General features: G+C 36.3%; 1 protein-coding gene across 1 annotated transcript in view; it reads right to left on the bottom strand.

Moving 5' to 3' along the window:
- Positions 1 to 21,343, bottom strand: part of FANCM (FA complementation group M) — a 66,624-nt gene that overhangs the window by 27,970 nt on the left and 17,311 nt on the right. The window contains exons 6-13 of the mRNA XM_045848529.1: positions 21,091 to 21,223; positions 18,581 to 18,706; positions 17,997 to 18,077; positions 15,010 to 15,200; positions 10,208 to 10,414; positions 7,872 to 8,055; positions 3,809 to 3,966; positions 490 to 645 (exon numbers count right to left, since the gene is read on the bottom strand). Of these exons, the coding sequence (XP_045704485.1) occupies positions 490 to 645; positions 3,809 to 3,966; positions 7,872 to 8,055; positions 10,208 to 10,414; positions 15,010 to 15,200; positions 17,997 to 18,077; positions 18,581 to 18,706; positions 21,091 to 21,223 (1,236 nt within the window). The remainder of the gene's footprint in view (positions 1 to 489; positions 646 to 3,808; positions 3,967 to 7,871; positions 8,056 to 10,207; positions 10,415 to 15,009; positions 15,201 to 17,996; positions 18,078 to 18,580; positions 18,707 to 21,090; positions 21,224 to 21,343) is intronic.

Raw genomic sequence — 21,343 nt, 5'->3', positions numbered from 1 at the left:
AAACAGGTTAACAGGTGCACAATTAGTAAGAAGTAATGTTAGGATTCTAACTCAAGCATTTTGGATTTCACCCTCATAATAAGTTCATCATTCTGACTCTCTCAAGGAACCAACAGTTCTCCAAACTACCTCCAGAATATGAGAGATATACCAAATGACTCATGTGACAGACATTTCAATAAATCCCGTCTAACAAAAATCCTAAATTAGCTTTACAAAGTTCATATAAATTATTAAACATATTAAAATTTTACTTTGGTCTATCAATAATTTACAGATGATGTTCTTCTAATTAAGTCTCCTCCTCCTACAACAGTAAACTGGTTCCTTATTGGGGCGAAAGGAGCTATATAAAATAATATTCCAGCTACCATTATTTATAATAAATACTTATTTCTTATAATAATGACTTCAAATTAAGAAGAATAAAGATCAAGCGTTCTACTTTCACCATGATACCAGCAAGAGAAAGTTACAATAAAACCCTACCTCTTCATGTCTCATTCCCTCTATCATTTGCATAATAGTTATAAAATGATGGCAACGATCCGAATGGTCAACTTGATATGTAGGAAGAGGATGATCTTGCCATAGTCTCCATTCAGAGAAAGAGAGTTGATGAATTCCACTGCTTGGTTCCTGAGTCTTGATTAATTATTTTAAAAGTAACAAAAATGATAAAAAGCACTCAGATTTCACAAACTGATTTTTTAAAAAACCACACAATTCACTGAAAATCAGCCTAACATAAATAATTCGAATTCATTTAGATACTATCAACTAAAATCCCAGGAAAACAAAAAAGAATTTCATAAAACAAAAAGAATTTCATAAAACAAAGTTCCCCTTTAAATGTATTTTAAAAATAAATGTTATATGAGTTACTGCTTGATCTTAGTCCTGTTTATATAGTTCTGTGTTAACAATAATATTTAAGAAAATGTAGTTTTGGCCCAGATGGAGGTGTAGGTAGATAAACTTCACTTCCTCGCACAACCAAAAGAAGGAAACAACCAACTGTAAAACTAAAAGCAACCAGAACTGCCAGAAAAACAAACTGTATGAAAGTCCAACAATCAAGGAGTTAAAGAAGAAACATTCATCCAGACTGGAAGGAGGGGTGGAGATGGGCAGCCAGGGCGGAGAGAAGGTGTGGCAAGTTGAGGCTGGAGGACAGGGCAGGTGAGGCTGGGGCTGGAGGACCAGGTGGCACAGATAAACTGGAAGGAACAACTGGGGAGTGAGATGGGACCACACAACCCGGGGTTTTAGCATGGGGAAAATAAAGGCTCAAAACCTCTGGCTGTAAAATCCTGTGTGGGTTGTGGTGGCGGGGGAAACTGCTAGTCTCTTCAAAGTGCGGGAAGAGCTGAGTAAGCAGCATTATTCTATGATGCCTCCACCACATATAGCATTACAGGGCAGCACAGTGAAGTGGGCTGCCCACCCTGGCAAATACCTAAAGCTCTGCCCCTTACAACATAACAGGTGCTCCCAGACAAGGAAATATTGACCAAATGAAAGAACAGATCAAAAATCCAGAAAAAGAACTAAGCAACAAGGAGATGGCCAATCTATCAAATGTAGAGTTCAAAACACTGATAATCAGGATGCTCACAGAAATGATTGAGTGCAGCCACAAAATGAGGAAGTAAAGGCTATACGAAGTGAAATAAAGCAAAATATACAAGGAACCAACAGTGAAGAAATGGAAACCAAGACTCAAATCAACCATTTGGAACAAAAGAAAGAAATAAACATTCAACCAGAACAGAATGAAGAACAAGAATTCAAAAAAAAGAGAAGAGACTTAGGAACCTCCAGGACAACTTTAAATGTTCCAACATTTGAATCATAGCGGCACCAGAAAGAGAAGAGGAAGAGTAAGAAACTGAAAATTTATATGAAAAAATAATGAAGGAAAAATTCCCCAATCTGGCAAAGGAAGTACATATACAAGTCCAGGAAACGAGAGTCCCAAACATGTTGAACCCAAAGAAGAACATATCAAGACACAACAGAATTAAACTGCCAAGGATTATAGATAAGGAGAGAATCTTAAAAGCAGCAAGAGAAAATAAGAGTTTCTACAAAGGCATTCCCAGAAGACTATTAGCTGATTTCTCAAAAAAAAAAAAAAAAAAAAAGTCTTACAGGCAAGAAGGTGCTGGAAAGTATTCAAAGTCATGAAGAACAAGGACCTACAACCTAGATTACCCTATCCAGCAAAGCTATCACTTAGAATGGAAGGGCAGATAAAGTGCCTCCCAGATAAGGTCAAGTTAAAGGAGTTCATCATCACCAAACCCTTATTACATGAAATGTTAAAGGGACTTATCCAAGGAAAAGAAGATCAAAACTATAAACAGTAAAATGACAACAAACTCACAACTATCAACAACTGAACCTAAAAAACAAAAACAAACACAAACTAAGCGAACAACTAGAAGAGGAACAGAATCACAGAAATGACGATCACATGGAGGGTTATCAGAGGGGAGGGGGAAAGGGCAGAAAAGGGGATAAGGTACAGGGAATAAGAAGCATAAATGGTAGGTAAAAACTAGGGGGAGGTTAAGAATAGGAAATGGAAAAGCCAAAGAATTTACATGTACAACCCACAGACATGAACTTCCCTTAAGCGGGACATGAACAACCCACTTCCCATGAGGGGGAATGCTGGAGGGAATGAGGGTATGGGACAGAGGGGGATAAAGAGGAGAAAAAAGAATAGGATAACTGTAATAGTATAATCAATAAAGTACACTTAAAAAAAGAAAATGTTTGGTTTCAAAACTACTATTTATATCCTATAATCTAATAAGGAGACATACATAATCTCTCAGTGATACTAATCCAAATTTTCATGCCTGCTGCCATTCTTCACTTTCCCTGTTAGTGAATAAAAAATACAAATGCTGAAGAGCCATATATTTCAAGCACTATAACTCTGAAATAAATCTTTCCTAAGGTTGTTTTTTTAGCTTTTGGGGTACAAAAGTAACCTTTGACAAATTCTCTTGGCTTTCATTAAGTTCAAATTAAATTTTAATGCTAAATGAAATAAGCCAGGTAGTGAAAGACAAATACCATGTGATCTCACCTATAAGTGGAACCTAATCAACAAAACAAACAAGCCAGCAAAATATAACCAGAGACTTTGAAATTAAGAACAAACTGACAGTAACCAGAGGGGAGGTGGAAGGGCATAATGGGGAAAAGGAGGGAGGGTTCAGGAAAAACTATAAAGGACACAAGGACAAAATCAATGGGGGTGGGATCAGGGGAGGGAGGTGGGGATGGCTGGGATTGGGGGGAGTGGTGGGGGAAAATGTGGACAACTGTACTTGAACAACAATAAAAAAAATACAAATAGTTTTACTGTAATTTCAAAACAAAGAAATAGAAACAAGTCTGAACACAGATGCTCATTACAGCATAATTTTATGTTAGTAATGTATTGAAAAGAATACTAAAACACAACAGGGAAATAAGTCAAAATATGGTATAACTGCAGGGTAACATAACAATCAAACTATGCCTATATAAACATGTTCATATGGTAGAAAGTAACAAAGAAAAGGCAGAAGTTATATAAATATATTATGGTCATGTAAAATATGTGTGTGTATATGCAATAAAGAATATAAGAAAATTAGAAGTTTTACACACTTACATTTTAATATTCTTTTTAAAACTGTTTACATTCTTAATTTTTTAGGTTGACATTCTGATCATAAACATCTCTGTACTCCCAAAGTTACTGAATAATCACCATAAAGAATATCTGAAAACATGTTCCACTTACCAATCTGTTTTCCTCATTTTGTAAGGACAGAAACTGAACTGGAGGCAATGTTATTTCTTTAATTTCATCGCTGTCTCTTAATCTATAAAATCTGTTCCATAATTCAAATTCTTCTTCTGATAAGAAACAATCTTTCTTTGAATTACTTTGCCTCATTCCTATAAATTGAAAATTGAAAAAAGGTTAAAAAAAAAGACAAAAAAAAAAGAGGTTAAAAACATGTTCTAGGCAAACACAAAATATACATCAACTGTCTACTCATTTCTGCTAAACCACTGATTCTATTCCTTACAGCCAGTATTCATAATCACCCTAGTTTTCACTTCCTGCTTCTACATATCTACCAAACTTCTCTTACCTCTTTGAAAGCACACCCTCCTGTCTAAGAGCTAACCTTCGGTAACGACATCATTAACAGAACAGAGCCAGAGAGGCAGGCTCTAGGCCCTGGCTTCTTTTGGACTCGCTTCATTGTGTTGTCTAACCTGGCATGAAACAGTCAGATAACTTACAAATCAAAACTAGTATCATGATTCTATCATGTTATTAGAAAAGTTATCTGAAGCTTGGGGGGGTAAGGGGGAGTGATGCAAAGACAACAAAGGCTTTTCAATTGTCTTAAATTGGGAGGTAGGGGGAGGGAGTACAGAGGGGAGTGGAAAAGATCTACTGTTTTTTAAAAAATGACATAATAATATATGTTTATAAAGAACAAAACAGTAAATTAACCCTTTTTCATTTCCATAATCTCTATAGAGGAAAATAATTGCCAAGCTGGAAAGGATAGTAGAAAGCAGAACTCTGGCCTAAAACAGATGGGGGCAGAAATAAAATCAGAAAGACTACTGAATTAGGCCCTGGCTGGGTGGGTAAATTAGTTGAGTGTTATCCTTTACACCAAAAGATGTGGGTTCGATTCCTGGTTGGGGCATGTGCAAGAGACAACTGATCAATATTTCTTTCTCACACTGATATTTTTCTCTCTCCCTTCTTCCCTTCCTCTCTCTCTAAAAGTCAATAAACATATCTTCTGGTGAAGCTTAAAAAAATTTTTTTTAAAGAAAAACAACTGAGTTACAAAACAGGAAACTTCAGTCTTAGCTATTCCTGAACATTATAACAAGCTTTTATAAAATAGGGGGTTTGAACTAAGTGATCACTAAGGTCCCTTTTATTTTTTATTTTTAAAGATTTTATTTGTTTATTTTTAGAGAGAGGAGAAGGGATGGAGCAAGAGAGGGAGAGAAACATCAACATGTGGTTGCCTCTCACATGCCCCCTGAAGGCATACCTGGCCTGCAACCCAGGCATACACCTGACCAGGAATCAAACCAGCGACCCTTTGGTTCGCAGGCCCACACTCAATCCACTGAGCTATACCAGCCACGGTGGTCCCTTTTAGATCTAACAATCCAAAGCTCTAACACAGGGGTGTCAAACTCATTTTCACCAGGGGCCACATCAGCTTCATGGTTGCCTTCAAAGGGCCGAATGTAATTTTAGGACTGTATAAGTATAACTACTCCTTAACAGCTAAGTGAGAGCTCAGCGCTGCTGCCACATAGAAACAAGGTGCCTGGTCGAATAAAACAAGGTGGAGGGCCAGATTTGGCCCACAGGCCTTGTGTTTGCCACCTGTGCTCTAAGACTTTTGAAATAGGAAAGAATTCAACTTTCCTAGTCGCTTTTAAATAAATTCAGTCCTCTAAGTTCAGATGAATTATATACTAATATATAGATTACATTTATACACACAATCTTGGCAAAGTGAATCACTAACACACTTGAAAAATCAGGGAAAATGAAAAACAGTACAGAAAAATAAACATGAGCTAATATCTCAATTTTTTAAAAAAAGGACAGGTATTATAACACTACTCACATATATGCTTGTCTAACCACTAAGCTGTACATTCAAAACCAATACATAATTTTAAAAATTTAAAAACTAGTGAAAATAAACAACTGAGTTTACTATTAAAAAAAAAAGAATTATACTAAAAACAATTGCCATCCATTCCTAGTAGCATTTTAAAAACAATTATTAAACTATGGTTAATCAACATTTATAAAAATACAAGAATAATTTATGCCAAACTAGTCAAGTTTTGATGCTATTACTAGTTTAATATACTCAAGAGAATTCAAAACATATACCGTCTTTTCATTTTAACCAAAAATTTGGCAAAGTCTTGTAAAATGACAGGTACAGTCCTATTGAATGGATATGTATTATCTTTAATAGGCATATCCAAAAAGCATTAATTAAGGGCAAGAACATTACAAATTAAAGTGAGTTCAAAGCAGATGACGAGAAGGAAAAGGACCTGGAAACAGTATGATTTTGAAAACCTTGAGAGGTACTCTCTTCAAATACATCAACAACTGCTACATAGCTAAACTAAGAATCATAACTTTCTTTGTATCTAGAAGACAAAATTAATTCAATGAAAAAAGGTACAAAGACAGATTTTTCAACATAATAAATTTCTTCTATATAGGGTGATTCAAAATGGAATGAATCCTCATATAAAAAGGTACAATTTCTTTTAAGATAGATATTCAAGTTGAGGCTGGATATTCATTTAACAAGAATGCTGCAGAAAGCACTCCTACCTTGACAGGTAATTGGACCACAGGATCCCCAAGATTCCTTCCAAATCTTTTAATACAATTACATGATTTTACAATTCTTTAAAAGCCCTCCTTAAAGACTAAAATTCAAAAGAAAACTTTTTAATTGCTCATTTTTTCATAGTGTTAATATTTCAATATAGTTTCTTGATATCACCAAAATCTCTGCAGTTTTTAAGCCAGCAACACTCATTACTAACTATGCTCCCTGGCACCAAAGTGTTTTTCATTGACTCAATATCACCAATAACTTGGTCTAACTTCACTACAAGTTGAAAAAGAAAAAGAAAATGAATTTTCGCCTTTGCAGAAAGGGAAAGAACCATTCTCCCTCAATTTTTTAGAACAATTCCAGAACACCTAATATTTGTAAATCCTTTCTTTAACCCTTTGGTGTGCATGCAAATCTTTGTAAAAGCCAAGCAAGCCTCTAGCCAGCTTTTCAACCAGAAATGTTTTTCTTAAGGGCCTAGGAGCTGTCTCTATCAAATGTAAACATCAAGAAAGGTAGTATATCTACCTCCCAGTCATCAGAAGAGTTTAGCTTAGGCACCTGTTCTCTTAGCTGTCACTATCTGCCTGTTGCTTGTCATAGAGATAAGAGAAATTTTATTATTTCTTTGGATAAAGACAAGTAGCTAACACAAGTGGCTACCTCAATTACCAGGTGAATTTGGGATGAAGTATGAAAAAACATATAGCAAACGGTACTGTCCTATTATGTGAGAGCATGTTACAGTTGATCTTGAGAATATGTATGTAAAGAATTGTAAGGATTTATGCCCTGGCTGGCATAGCTCAGTGGATTGAGTACACGCCTGCAAACCAAAGGGTTGCTGGTTTGATTCCCAGCCAGGGCACATGCCTGGGTTGCAGGCTATGTCCTCAGTTGGGGGAACATGAGGGGCAACTACACCTTGAAATTTCTCTCCCTCTTTCTCCTTCACCTCCCCTCTCTCTAAAAAATAAAGAAATAAAATATTTAAAAAAAAATTGTAAGGATTTAAGGGGATGGATAGAATTTCTTTTTCTCTTCATATTAATCTTAGTAAATGGCCCACAGTGCATATTTTAATCTAGTTTAATTCTTATTCAAAATAAAGCTTCTTTCTTTTCTACATTTTGTAAAAAGGATTCTCTTGGTTGGTAGGATATTTGAATTTTCCCAGCACTGAGTTGCAATCACTCTGTACTGCCCATGCGTCTTTCCCTTTACTTTGGATACATCCCTTCCAAAGAAAACACCCATAACATCCTAGAATACACATTGAGTTCATCAAAGAAGAAATATGATATATCAATACATGATACATATATACTGATACATATATCAATATATGATCTGCTAACTAACAACAGGAAAAATATGAATGTTTAAGATGTCAAAATTTTTATTTACCATTCCTACAGGAAAAAATAGATGACTTACGCTGTAATTTCCGAGAAGTCTTCTCTGGTTCATAGACACCATGTGTGATGAACATTTTATGTAATTTTGGATTAATTCCATCAGGAACCATTCGTGGACTTGCTTGGTAAAAATGAAGGACCTGCCTGTTACCTGAAATAGCTTTATAAATACTTCTTTTGTTGGACTGGCTTTGATTATAAGTCTGTAAAAACAAATAAATATCAAATTACATTATTTCTTTAATAATCAGCCATAATAAGCAATTACTTATATTAGTTTGGGTTTACTCTAAACAGTAAATTAAACTCTGATCCACTTACTTACAGAACGGAATATCTGTTGCCTTGAATTTGAAGCCTGGTCAATTAACTCTTGATCAAAATCTATTATTATAAGTGCTACCTTAGTAATCATATTACACAAAGGAAATCTATCTTTTTTAGTATCTTGCTGTTTTTGAATAAGACTGATTCATTGATAATACAAAAATTGTACGAGCTACCACACATAACATTTATTGGGGTCATTTCATAGGTAAACTAAATACTACACAGGAATATACTGTGATCACATGAAAAATATTGAGAAAAATTCACTATTCAGGATAATTTTTTTAAATCACAAATAGGGTTTTTTGTGAATCACACATAGGGTTTTTTTGTTATAGAATAGATGTAACACAGAATAGACATAACCATCTGTCATCTTGTCATCAGCATGACCTTCAGTCCTGGTCTGCCATTTTTGACCTTGGAACACATTTTGTCCCAGGTAAGATGCGTGCCATGGAAATAAGTCAGTGCTTCTTGACCTGAACATCCTCAGTAATTAGCTTGAATTTTCTAAATGCAATTTCATCATTCTGCAGGTCCAGTTGAGGCAGGAGATAGAATAGGAAAGAGGAAGTCCCTGGGACCTGGCTGCTGACACCAACAGAGCGGCTCACCACATTCTTCAAGAATGTTGTGCCCTGATAGCCTTTGACATTTCTGGCTTTCTGAAAATGCCTGGCAGAAAGCTGTCCCTATACCTAAGGACCCCAGGTGACCGATGTTTTACTTTTTCCCTACTATAATATCATTATAATAGATTAGCATTATAGTTTGACCCTCTGTGTGGGCAATCAAGAATTATGGGAAAACACATACGCAGAAACATAAAAGTTATGTAACCACTCACACATGCACTGTAAGAGCCCGCTGATAGGAACAAATGGGTAAAAACCCAATAAAAGCCACACCCCTTCAGTGGAAGGTGCCCATTCTCTGGTTAGAAGTGGCCCACTCCCATATCTTGGGAAGTGTACTTTTCTTAACAAATCTTGCTTGCTTCACTTTACTCTGTGTGTGTAGTTCATTCAATTCATTGTTCACAACCACCAACAACCTGGTCCCATCTCCACATGCAGCATACTAGACTTATTTCAAAAACACGACCCTTGAGACCATTAGATGCGATTTTGGTTCTTTGAGTTCTTGTGACTAATGTGTTTCCAATATTTCTTATATTGAGCATAGGTGGTGCTTTCATATCACACTGATTTTCTGAGAAAATGGATCAACCATTTTTTTCTTGACTCCCTTTTTGCCGCCGTTCTTAATGCACTTGTTCTTGCCGACCACCATGTAGCATACTCAGCTAAAAGGTGTCAGGTAATTTGAAAAGGGTATATAAATGTTTAAAATCAATTTTTAAAAACTAACATAATTAATGAAAAAGTTTTTAATGTGAAACTATGTATTTGGCCACAGAAGTAGTCCCACTGAGTTACAAAAGTTAGTTAATACTTCTTAGTGTAATAAACACAAAATATTAGGCACAACATTGTATTTAGGAAGGTCTGTCATCCAAGACTGTAGCAAAGTATAAATGTAAACTCAAGTTCCTTATCACTTAGAACAGGCACCAGCAAAGTTTTCCATAAGGAGCCAGACAGTAAATATTTTAGTCTTTGCATATTCTTGTTGGTTGGTTGGTTGATTGATTTAGGGAACTCTTTAAAATGTAAAACCATTCCCAACTCATTGTAGTCGCAAAACTAAAGATAAAAAACAGGCCTTGAAAGCACAAGGATATAGTAAAACAAAGTAATACATATTAATTTTTGTGTGTAGGTATCTAAATTAATACTAAAGTACAAATGTTTCTTTATACGGATAAGAACTTGAAAAACAATCCAGTTGAAAACTCTCCTAAGAAAAAAAGAACCCGCAGAATCTTATAAGAATGGGACAAAAAAATCAACCAATTCCTTCCAGGTTGTTTGGATTTTCAACCTTAACAAATTAATATTTGTTTTTTGGCTGTATTTCTCAAATTTCAGTTACAAAGTATGTTTCTAAAAGTCCACTTACACGTTCTTCTCGTCCTTCAGCAAGGATAACGACAATCCTGCCTTGACGTTTGCGGCCTGTCCTCCCCATTCGTTGTATAAGACGAATTGGGCTCTTCTGCGCGTCAAAACATATTATGAGATCAACTTCTCCTATATCTAAACCTTCTTCGCCAACACAAGTAGAAACCAATGTATTGTAACCACCACTACGAAACTGTTTCACTACCTAAAATAAAAATGATTTTAAAATAATTAGATGCAAATGTAAAAGAATTATAGATCAAAACAAACTCCACTCCCCTCAAAATGGTGAAGTCAGATTAAAAATTAGCATCTAGGATACTAGTGAATAGGAAAAGAAGTGGCAAAATGGCAACATAAACCGGAAGAAATTGTCGTAAACTACAAAGGGCAGTCCTAATTTCTTTGCTTTAATAATGGCTGTGAATCCAAAAAAGTCTGTTAACAATTTATACATGAATAGGAAACTCCAAATATTATTTTAGCATCACTAACACAGGCATCGACAAGTTAGTGGTCCAGAACAATTACTACTATATATATATGTCATACCCTCGACCTAAATTATTGTTAAGTGTATCTAAAGTAAGAATGTTTTGTTACTGCTAGAAGTTGTGGATGAAAAAGGAGTAAGAAATCTAACCAAAGGTAACCTCACAAAGTGTTTGATCATAAATTCCTAAGTGGGTAGGTCAGAGTAGGTAGTTTCACCCCAGGCTTTAGTAACAGGTTTATCTTCGCATTAAGCCAGACCTGTCCTTTGTTCTTGTGCACTAGGTTAACACACCTTTGAAATGCCTTTGTTCAGACCCCTCCAGAGAGCACTGATCTTAACTGTCCTATAATCTAATCCCCCACCTACATATAATCCTCCTAACTGTCCTCTCATTCATTCCAATGTAGAAAAGAAACAGCAATTGTCATTTTCCAAAGTATTTAAACTCTTACTTGCCAGCATTGTCAGCATTGTTGTCAGCATCAGTTTGGCTCAAATAAACTTTTATAAGAATTCTCTACAGGCTTTGCCACTCTTACTCCAATAAATTCATACTTTACCTTTTATACTGTCATTCCAGTGAGCGATAGCAGAATATGCCACCCCAAAATATGACTGTATAGGTTGTCTAATTATTTTTTTACATCTCCTTATTATTCTTTAATATAACTAGTAACAGATTAATAAAGAATGTCAAACAACTTCCCTGTTAGTTAACACTTATAAACTAATTGTTATTTATATGCCTAATATTGGTATTTAAATTTGCCTAAAGTTTGAAAAATAAATACATATCAGATGTTATTTACTTAACCAGAGAAAGGAATAGTGATTAAGTAACTTCTACCAGGATTTATAACCTACTGATCCTATCATTTTTTCACAGCTTACCCTTTACCCTAGCTTAAATTCTATTCCCTTGCTCCTCCTCACTCCATATTCCTCTGACTAAACTCCAGCACTGGATATCTCCCACTTTCCAGGAAGTCTGAGCCTGTACCCATGCAGAATGTGGCTGGAGTAAAACTTCAACCATGCCGATTTCACACTAACTCAATCTCTCACCTTCAATGGGCCTCTGGTATTATCTGAAAATCATTTTGTATTTCCCTAACCCATTCACTGTCTCCAGTCTCCTGGATAACTATACCCTATTCTCTCCTCTCTCACCAAGCTTCCAACCTTTCCTCCCCATCCTCACTCTCAGCTGATGACATGGCAAAAACTGGGCAAACAAAAAAGATCTTCCACTAGGTGTCACAGCCATATCTCTACCACCCACCTATACCTGTGCCTATATAGTCTACCTCTCCACCTATTGTTTTGGATAAACTATCCACGTTCTTAACTGAGATCCATCTCTATAGTTTTGTTCTTGACCCCAGCCCTTTCCCTCCTCTACTCAAAGATCATTCCAGCAATACTACTCTCTGCTCTTATCATTGATTTCCTTTATCAATTGATCATTCCTATCGGCGTACAAACACACTGTTATACATCTCAACATAAAACAAACAAAAAGCCACTTTCATTTTTGCTCTCCTTTACAGCAAAAATCCTTGAAAGGCTTGTATGCTTGTTATCTCCAGCTCCTTTCAGATGGCTTATCTCCACCATTCCACTCAAACTGTTCTTTTCAAGCTTAATTTCCTTCTCATCTCTTAATCCAATGGTCAATTCCCAGTTATCATTTTACATGACCTACCAGCAGCATTTACACATATAATTTGCCTCCTCACTTGACCCCAGGACACCACCTTCTCCTGGACTTTCTCCTATTTCACTAGCCACTTATTGTGGTTCCCTACGGAATCATAATTATTGCTGTTGTTCATAACAAGGGAGTTCCCCTCCCCACCTCCGCTGCTCAGTTTTTGGATATCTTCTCTATCTCCATTCAGTTATCCAGTCTCATTTATATGATTATTTCCAATCCTAAAACCCATAAAACAAGATGTATATATTCAATTGTTTTTTAAAGATTTTGTCTATTTTTAGAGAGAAGGGAAGGGAAGGAGGGAGAGAAACATCAATATGTGGTTGCGTCTCAAGCGCCCCCTACTGGGGACCTGGCCCACAACCCAAGAATGTGCCTTAACTGGGAATTAAACGGGCCGACCTTTTGATTCACAGGCTGGTGCTCAATCCACTGAGCCACACCAGCCAGAGCTATATTCAATTGTTTATTCAACATCTCTACTTGTTTATTCAATACTGTTACTCAGTAGTCCATGAACTGTCTATTACTGGTGCTAGTTCACAAACTGTTTATTACTGGCCAACAAGAAGTACAAATACTAAGAGTAAGAGTTTAGAAGCTTGACAGGGTAATTCTGTTTATTAACTCAAATAATAAAAAATTTGAACGTAAGCTTTCCCAGTAACTTTACTCTTCAGGTAATTTATGTCTATTGCAATGTTCAAAAGTATCTGTCTGTATTAGGGAAAATAAACTGGTCCTCCATCAGTTTTCATAGTTTGAAAATCACTAATCTCACAGTCCTGCCAAAGTTAACTTGTCCAAAACTAAGTACCTGATATTCTCTCCAAAATGTGCTTTCCCTGCAGTCATACCTATTTTAGTTTACAGCAGCTCTTTTTAGTTGCTCAGGCCAAAAACCTTGGAATCAACCTTCACACACCTTTAGCTTGCATCCCACTCTAATTTGTCAATAAATCCTGTCAGCTTGACCTTCAAAATATATCCAGAATCCAATCATTTCTCAAAACTTTCCCTGCCAACATGGTTGCACAAACCAACATCATCTTTAGCTTGAATTATTGTAGTAAATCTTCCACTCTAATCCTCCTGTTTCCATTTTTTGCCCTGTAGCTTATTCTTAAGACAGCAATCAGTGTTATTATTTAAAAATATATATCAGGCCATGATCCTTCCCAGCTCCAAAGTCTCCAAAGGCTTCTTCCCATCTCAGAGTAAAACCCAGTATCACTAACATGGAAATTACCTACAGAATCCTAAACTCACCCTCTACATCCTCTCTGACTTCACTTCCTGTCTCTAAATACCTGAATAATTTAATTACAACTATTTGCATGGAAGCTTATTTCAGAATAAAAATGCTGTTAATAAAGCAATTATGTACAGTTGTAATAAAAAGAGTTGTTACTGTGGCACACATAAAAATATAGACTGGTGCAGCATAGCTGGTGAGGCATTGTCCAACAAACTGAAAGGTCACAGGCCCAAATCCCGGTCAGGGCACAAGCCTGGGTTGCCGGTTTGGTACTGGTCAGAACGCGTAGGAGAAGAAACCCATCAACAACCAGTGTTTCTCTCTCACACCAATGCTTCTCTCCCTCTCTTTCCCCCTCTCTTCCCCTCTCTTTAAAAATAAAGTCTAAAAAAAATAATAGAATTCCTCATCTACTAATGTTGACAGAATTGAGAAAGTATCTATCAAAATAAATTAGACAATACAGATATACCTAATTGTCAGTGAGTAGACCTATAGCTAATCTGCAAAAACCTGTATACAGTTTATGAAAATTAATAGTCTAAAATTTCCTCCAAAAAAAAAAAATATTACAGTACTCAGAAAATTTATGACCTCTTATTTAGAGCACACAGTAGGATTTTTAAATAACATAAAAAAAAAGGTTAACTGTTTGTAATAAATAACTATAATGGCTTAAATAAAACATTTATTGAAGGCTCTACAGTACAATTTCATTTAATGCCTACAACTTTATGAAGTACATTTACATATAAAGAAAGCTAAGGCACAGGGAGTAAGAAAATATAAGAACCAGGATTCCAGCCCAAGCAGTATGATCCCACAGCCTTTCTATTTAACTACTACACTTTGCACTTACTTGAAAAAGAAGTTTCAAAACCACAAAAAACACTTTTTTGTCTTTCAAAATATACCTACCTTTACTTAAGTTTTACTGTAAAATTATCTTTAAGAAGTACTAAAATAAGCTAGTCAGAGAAAGATAAATACTATTTGTTTCACTCATACTGGAATCTAAAAACAAACTGAACTCACAAGCAAAACAGAGACAGACATAGAGAGCAGGCTGACAGCTAAGGTAGAGGGGGAGGGCAGAGGTGGAGGAGTAGAGCAAAAAGGAAAAAGGATTCATGGACATGGACAGCAGTGTGGTGATTGTCGGGGGGTCCGTATAAGGTGACTAAATGGTAATGAAAAAAATACGATACAACTTTTTTCTGGAAAAAAAAAAAGAAGTAGATAATTAACCTGTGAGTTAAAAAAGCTTAAGTACAAAGCACAAAGCTAATCAATTTTATTTTTATTTTCACCATCTCCAAAAGTAATTACCTCCAGTTGCTCCTTCTGAGTAAAACCCTTCATGCTCTTCCCTTTTGTTGAGGCATGGCCAACAAAAGTCATTGCTCTGATAATTGGCTGATGCTGTAAAAGCATTTCTGCAATTTCTTGAACACTATCTCGAAATGAAGAGAAGATCATAACTCTGGTCTTGTCACATTTCTTTTCAGATGTGTTTTGAGCTATACAACAAAAAATATTTAATTACAATTCTTTTAAAAAAGGCATATAGATGAAAACTAGTTCAAAAGACAAGCCTGAAATTATATTCTAATGAAAGACAATTCTTAAGACATCTTAAACCTTCGTTGATTTGTCTACCTTTCCTAATAATTTTAATAACCTTGGCTTCTAATCTCTCATTAGTTGTCTTAAAATATAATCCTAAACAAATAAAAAACAATGACCTGAGTCACTTTGACTAGTCCTTCATTTCATGCATGATGCCTATTATTCCACTTTGCCTTCTACATCAGAAGTGCAGAACTATAGAGTTCCCACTGATTTTTTAAATCTTCCTTTTCCTTTCTGATCACTGTCCTAAACCAGGCCATGGCATTCTACCCCAAATCTACGATTCTTTCAAATTCTTCAATAACTGCAGAATACACCCTACAGTCAATCATAAAGCTCCTCCCAGTGTCTCTGTGCTTGGGAGGTAGTAGAATGCATAAATGAGAACACGATCTCTGAGTCTGGGCCACTTACTCTCCCGGTGATGTGTGGCCATGGTAGTGATTTTTCTCTAAATTTTAGTTTCTTCACATCCACAATGGACTGAGGTGATAACTAAATGAACTAGTAAATATAAGGTATGTAGACTTGAACATAGCAATGGGTTAATATTTGCAAGTTACATAGGGTTTACTCTAGTTGTTATTATGTTTCCTTTGTTTTTGCACTTGCTTGGGGCTTTGACAATCCTTCTTTCTCCCATATGAGTTATATTATATTAATCATCATGTGTGTGCCAGGGACTACACTAAACATTTTATAGATTAACTCATTTAGTCTTTATAACAATCCCAAGGACTAAATTACCTGATACACATAAAGTTAATTCATGAAAAAGAAAAAGCAGCTGTTAGAGGAAAATTATTCTACAAATACCTTGTTTGAGTCACCACAGCATCAAGCCTCTATATCTGACCAACAGCTTCTTTTTTTAATCAAAGATAATTTCTATTTTGAAATAATTTCTATTTTGAAATAATTTTCAAACTTATTTCAAAAAGTTGCAAAATTAATACAAGTAGCTTTCCCCTGCCAAGACATTTGAGAGTAAGTTGCTGGCATGATAGCTCACCACCCCCTCATGCTTCAATGTATAAACTGTACAAACAAGAGTATTATTCTATGTAAAGACAATAAACCAAGAAAATCAAAAAATTAACTTTGATTCATTATTACTATCTAATTTATAGGCCTTATTCAAGTGCTGCCAATAGCCTTAACAATGTTGTTGAGGGGAAAAATGCACCAATCACTTAGAGCTACTTTCAGTGCAATGCCTATGTCTCTCAGCTGGCTGCAGCCTGCCTGCCTGTCTTCATTCCCCTGAAGCTCCACTACCGAAATCAACAACTTCCCCCTAATGCCCAATTCCACGGACACTTTCTAGTTTACTTCACCATGGGTCTCAGCAGTATTTAACACAGTCCACTCCTTCCTACTGAAAGTTTCTTCCCTCAGCTTGTCTGACACTCTATTTGTTTAGTTTCTTTCTTAATCTTTCTTGTGGCTTTTTTTCATCTTAACTTTAAATATTGGTATTCTTTAGGACTACATTCTGGCCCCTCGTTTGTTACTAAACTGTATTCCTGGTGGCGTCATCACATCCATTCTTGAAATTTTAAATACTTCCTTTATGCTGATGACTCCAAAATTTATTCAAGTATGTGTAAATAGATAAAAATAGCCCAGACTATTCTTCTGAGATCCACTTTTCCAATGCCCACACATCTCCATTTAGATGTCTCAGAAGCATCCTAACATGTTTGCTTTTTCTTCTCTATGTTGTTCTTAATTTTCTCTTTGCTCATATAATCTTCCATAAACACTCCCCCATATGATTCCTTTCTTTTCTCATATCCTACATCCAATCCATCAACAAATACTGTTGGTTCCAACTTCAAAATATATGTAGAATCTATGACCACTTCTGAGCACTTCCACCACCACTGCCTTGGTACAAGCCACTGTTATCTGCTACCATCTTTGACTATTGCAATAGCCTATTGAATTGATCAATAGCTACGCTCCACAAAACACCCAGAGTGATCTTTTAAAAATGTAAGTAAGATCATGTCATTCTGCTACTCTATATGCCTTTGTGATGGTTTCACAAAACATGCAAATTGATAGAATAAAATCTGAAGTCCTGACTTGGCCTCCAAGCCCTACATTTGCCCCTGGCTACTTCTCCAGCCTCCTCCTATACCGCTGGTACCCTCATTACACTACTCCAGCCAATCTGTTTTTTTTAACTGATCCTTAATCATACCATATACCTTAATGCTACAGGGCCTTTGATTCTGCTATTGTCTCTGCCTGGAGTAACCCTCCCACAGAAATCCACAGGGCTTGCTCCCTCACTTCCATCAGGTAAGACCTCAAACATCACCTTACAAATGGTTTTCTCTAACACTCAATATTAACCTCCTTCATGACTGACTATCTCCTTACCTAGTTCACTTTTCCTTACCATCATATTATTTATTGTTTTATTATCTGCTTCACTTACAGTGCCCCAGACTGACTTTTCTTTTTCAAATACCTTGCAGTATTCTTAAAATTCCCACCTATCCACCCAAAATTTCTCAGTTTCTTTATATTCATTATTCTCAGAGTTTCTTTATAATCATTATTCAGAGTAATTAAAAGCTCATGTTCTCTATAAGAATTGTAACACAAACAAATGAGTCAGTTTTAACTTTTACAATAACTGTCTTGCTGTGAAGCTATTCAATATGACCTACCATTCCATGACTTGAAGTGTTCAACTACAATTTCTTCTAATTTCTTTAATTTAGGATGACTATAGAAAAATTTTTTTTCTCCTGTAAAAAATAAAAAAACAAAATAGTATTTCAGTATTTTTCCATATTCAATTACATCAATGTATTTTCAAAACAGATTTGTTGAAAGTTTAAATACGCAGTAGCATCTGGATAGCATATAAGCCTTATTGCAAAATAAACTTTGAATTTTCATGAAAATTTCATTCTGAAGGAGGATCCACACAGAAATCAGCAGCAATGTAGAAGGAAAAAAAAAAATACTCATTCAAGCTCTAAATCGGTTCTTGGTAGTTCTAAGAATTTTTTCACCACCAGTGACAACTACTAACTTCTATAATATTACATACTGCTTATATCTTCATCCTATGTCATTCCATTTATTGTATTTTAATTATTTATTCTATTCTACTTATCCCTTTAATTATTTAACAAGTCTACTACTAAAGAAATATAAGTATAGACATGTGGATCAATGAAGTAAAATTTCACAATCCACCTTGATGAAGAGAACACAATATAAACTTTTAAAAGAAAAACCAGACCATTTTCGATAAGAGAAGTGCCACTTGCTGAAGCAGTACGTGTGCGTGCAAACATGCACTCCAGATGACTATAGAGCTTCATGAAGTCCTTGTTGCGGCTAAGTTCATTTTTTGTTCGAGTCATTCCTTCAGAAATTAAGAAAAGGTTTTACCAATAAATAAGTTTAATAGCAAAATCAATCAAATTTATAATGTAGTTTAAAAAATTAATCTTTAGGGACTTGCGGCAAGATGGAGGAATAGGTAGATGCACCGTACCTCTTCGCACAACCAAGATTAGAACAACAATAATTTACAGACAGAATAAAACTCAGAACTGACAGAGGATTTATCTGAATGGAAGTCGGACAGCCAAGAAGTTGAAGTAGACCCATACATCCAGACTGGTAGGGGACGACGAGCCAAGCGGGCGCAGGGCTGGTGCAGGTCGGAGGTGCGTGGAGGTCGGGGAAAATTTGGCGCGAAATCAGCACGACAGCCATCCGGGGCACAAGAACGCAGCGGTGATCCCTGCGGCTGGCAGACCCAGTGAGGCAGCGATTGTGGACCAGGGCAGAGCTCTCAGCCCAGGATCCCAGAGAAGGGTCTGAGCCCAGGAGAACGGAACTACCGCCATTGTTCCCTCCCACTCCCGCCCCCGCCCCCACAGATAATGTCACAATCTAGCGACTGGGGTGCCCAGGCCCGGTGAACACCTAAGGCTCTGCCCCGCACCGTAACAAGAGCAACCAGACCGAAAAAAAAAAAAAGGAGAGACAGGGAAAGACATAAGACATGTTTCCAACAGAACAGATCAGTCCCACAGGACTCATCCTTTTGAGCGACCAAGAAATAGCCAATCTATCAGATGCACAGTTCAAAACACTGGTGATCAGAAAGCTCACGGAATTGGTTGATTTTGGGTGCAATTTAGATGAAAGGATGCAGGTTACCATAAAAGAGATGCAGGAAGATACGCGGAGGAGAGCCAATAGTGAAAGGAAGGAATCTGAGTCTCAAAACAATACAGTGGACCAGAAGGAAGATAGAATCAACCAAGCAGGAAAGCATGATGAAGTAAGAATTCAAAAAATCGAGGAAAAGCTTAAGAGCATCCAGGACACCTTTAAACGTTCCAACATCCAAATTATAGGGGTACCAGAATGGGAAGGGGAAAAGCTACAAATTGAGCACATATTTGAACAAATAATAAAGGAGAACTTCCCCAATTTGGCAAAGGGAACAGTCTTCCAAGAAATTCAAGAAGCTCAGAGAGCCCCAAAGAAGTTGGACCCAAGAAGAAACACACCAAGGCACATCATAATTACATTAGCCAAGGTAAAAATGAAGGAGAGAATCCTAGAAGCAGCAAGAGATAAGGGGACAGTAACCTACAAAGGAGTTCCCATCAGACTGTCAGCTGATTTCTCCAAAGAGACCCTACAGGCAAGAAGGGGCTGGAAAGAAATATTCCAAGTCATGAAAGACAAGGACCTACATCCCAGATTGCTCTATCCAGCAAAGCTCTCATTTAGAATGGAAGGGCAGATAAAGTGCTTTTCAGATAAGGTCAAGTTAAAGGAGTTCATCATCACCAAGCCCTTATTTTATGAAATGCTAAAGGGGCTTATCTAAGAAAAGAAGATAAAGAAAAGACATGTATAGTAAAAGGACAGCAAACTCACAATTATTAACAACCACACCTAAAGCAAAACCAAAAGAAACTAAGTAAACAACTAGAACAGGAACAGAACCACAGAAATGGAGGGCACATGGAAGGCTAGCAGCAGGGGGGTGGGAGGAGGAGAGAGGAGGAAAGGGTATAGAGAATAAGTAGCATAGAATGTAGGTTGAAAATAGATAAGGGGAGGGCAAGAATAGTACGGGAAATGTAGAAGCTAAAGAACTCATAAGTATGACACATGGACATGAACTAAAAGGGGGGAATGTGGGTGGAAGAGGGGGTACAGGGTGGAGGGGAGAGAAGGGGGGAAATGGGACAACTGTAATAGCATAATCAATAAAATATATTTTTAAAAATTTTTTAAAAAGAAATAAAAAAATTAATCTTTAGTAATGAATGCAAGTTTTTCAAATGTAAACATGAAAACCAGCACCTTTTTTCCAGTTACACATTTGCATATGAATGGCTTGCCTTTTTTCCAGCAATTTATCAAAAACAAAGAAATATGGCCCTGACTGGTGTGGCTTAGTGGGTTGGGCACCATCCCACAAATGGAAAGGTCACTGGTTCAATTCCCAGTCAGGGCACGTGCCTGGGTTGCAGGCCAAGTCTGGGTTTGGGGAGTAAGAGAGGCAGCTGATTGATGTTTCTCTCACACATCAAAGTTTTTCTCCCTCTCTTTCTCCCTCCCTGCCCCTCTCACAAAAAAGAAATAAAATCTTAAAAACAAACAAACAAATATGGTCATTTTTTATAAAACTATTTCATTACTTTTTAAAGCATTTTTAAGTACCAAAACTACTTAACTTCAGCAAAAATTATACATGTAAGTATTTCCTTAATTTACCTTTAGTTCCATCCATAATTCCACAAAGGAAGAAATATAATGATCTCATTCCCATTTGTTGCAATAATTCATAACCATGATACAGACTAATACAAAGAGCAAAATCTCCTTCAATTATACCTTGTTGTATTCCCTGGAAAAATAAACATATATCAAATTTAACCAGAAAAATAAAGATATATGTTCCATGTAAAACTTACTGGTTCTACTCAATGTCTAGGACATTATTATGGAAAGGTGTCAATGTATTTTC

Source organism: Phyllostomus hastatus, unplaced genomic scaffold (genome assembly GCF_019186645.2).
Source record: "Phyllostomus hastatus isolate PE091 unplaced genomic scaffold, TTU_PhHast_1.1 phas_contig_62, whole genome shotgun sequence".
NCBI lineage: Eukaryota > Metazoa > Chordata > Mammalia > Chiroptera > Phyllostomidae > Phyllostomus > Phyllostomus hastatus.
The sequence above is the reverse complement of the archived record's forward strand: the minus strand, read 5'-3'. Positions and strand labels throughout refer to the sequence as shown.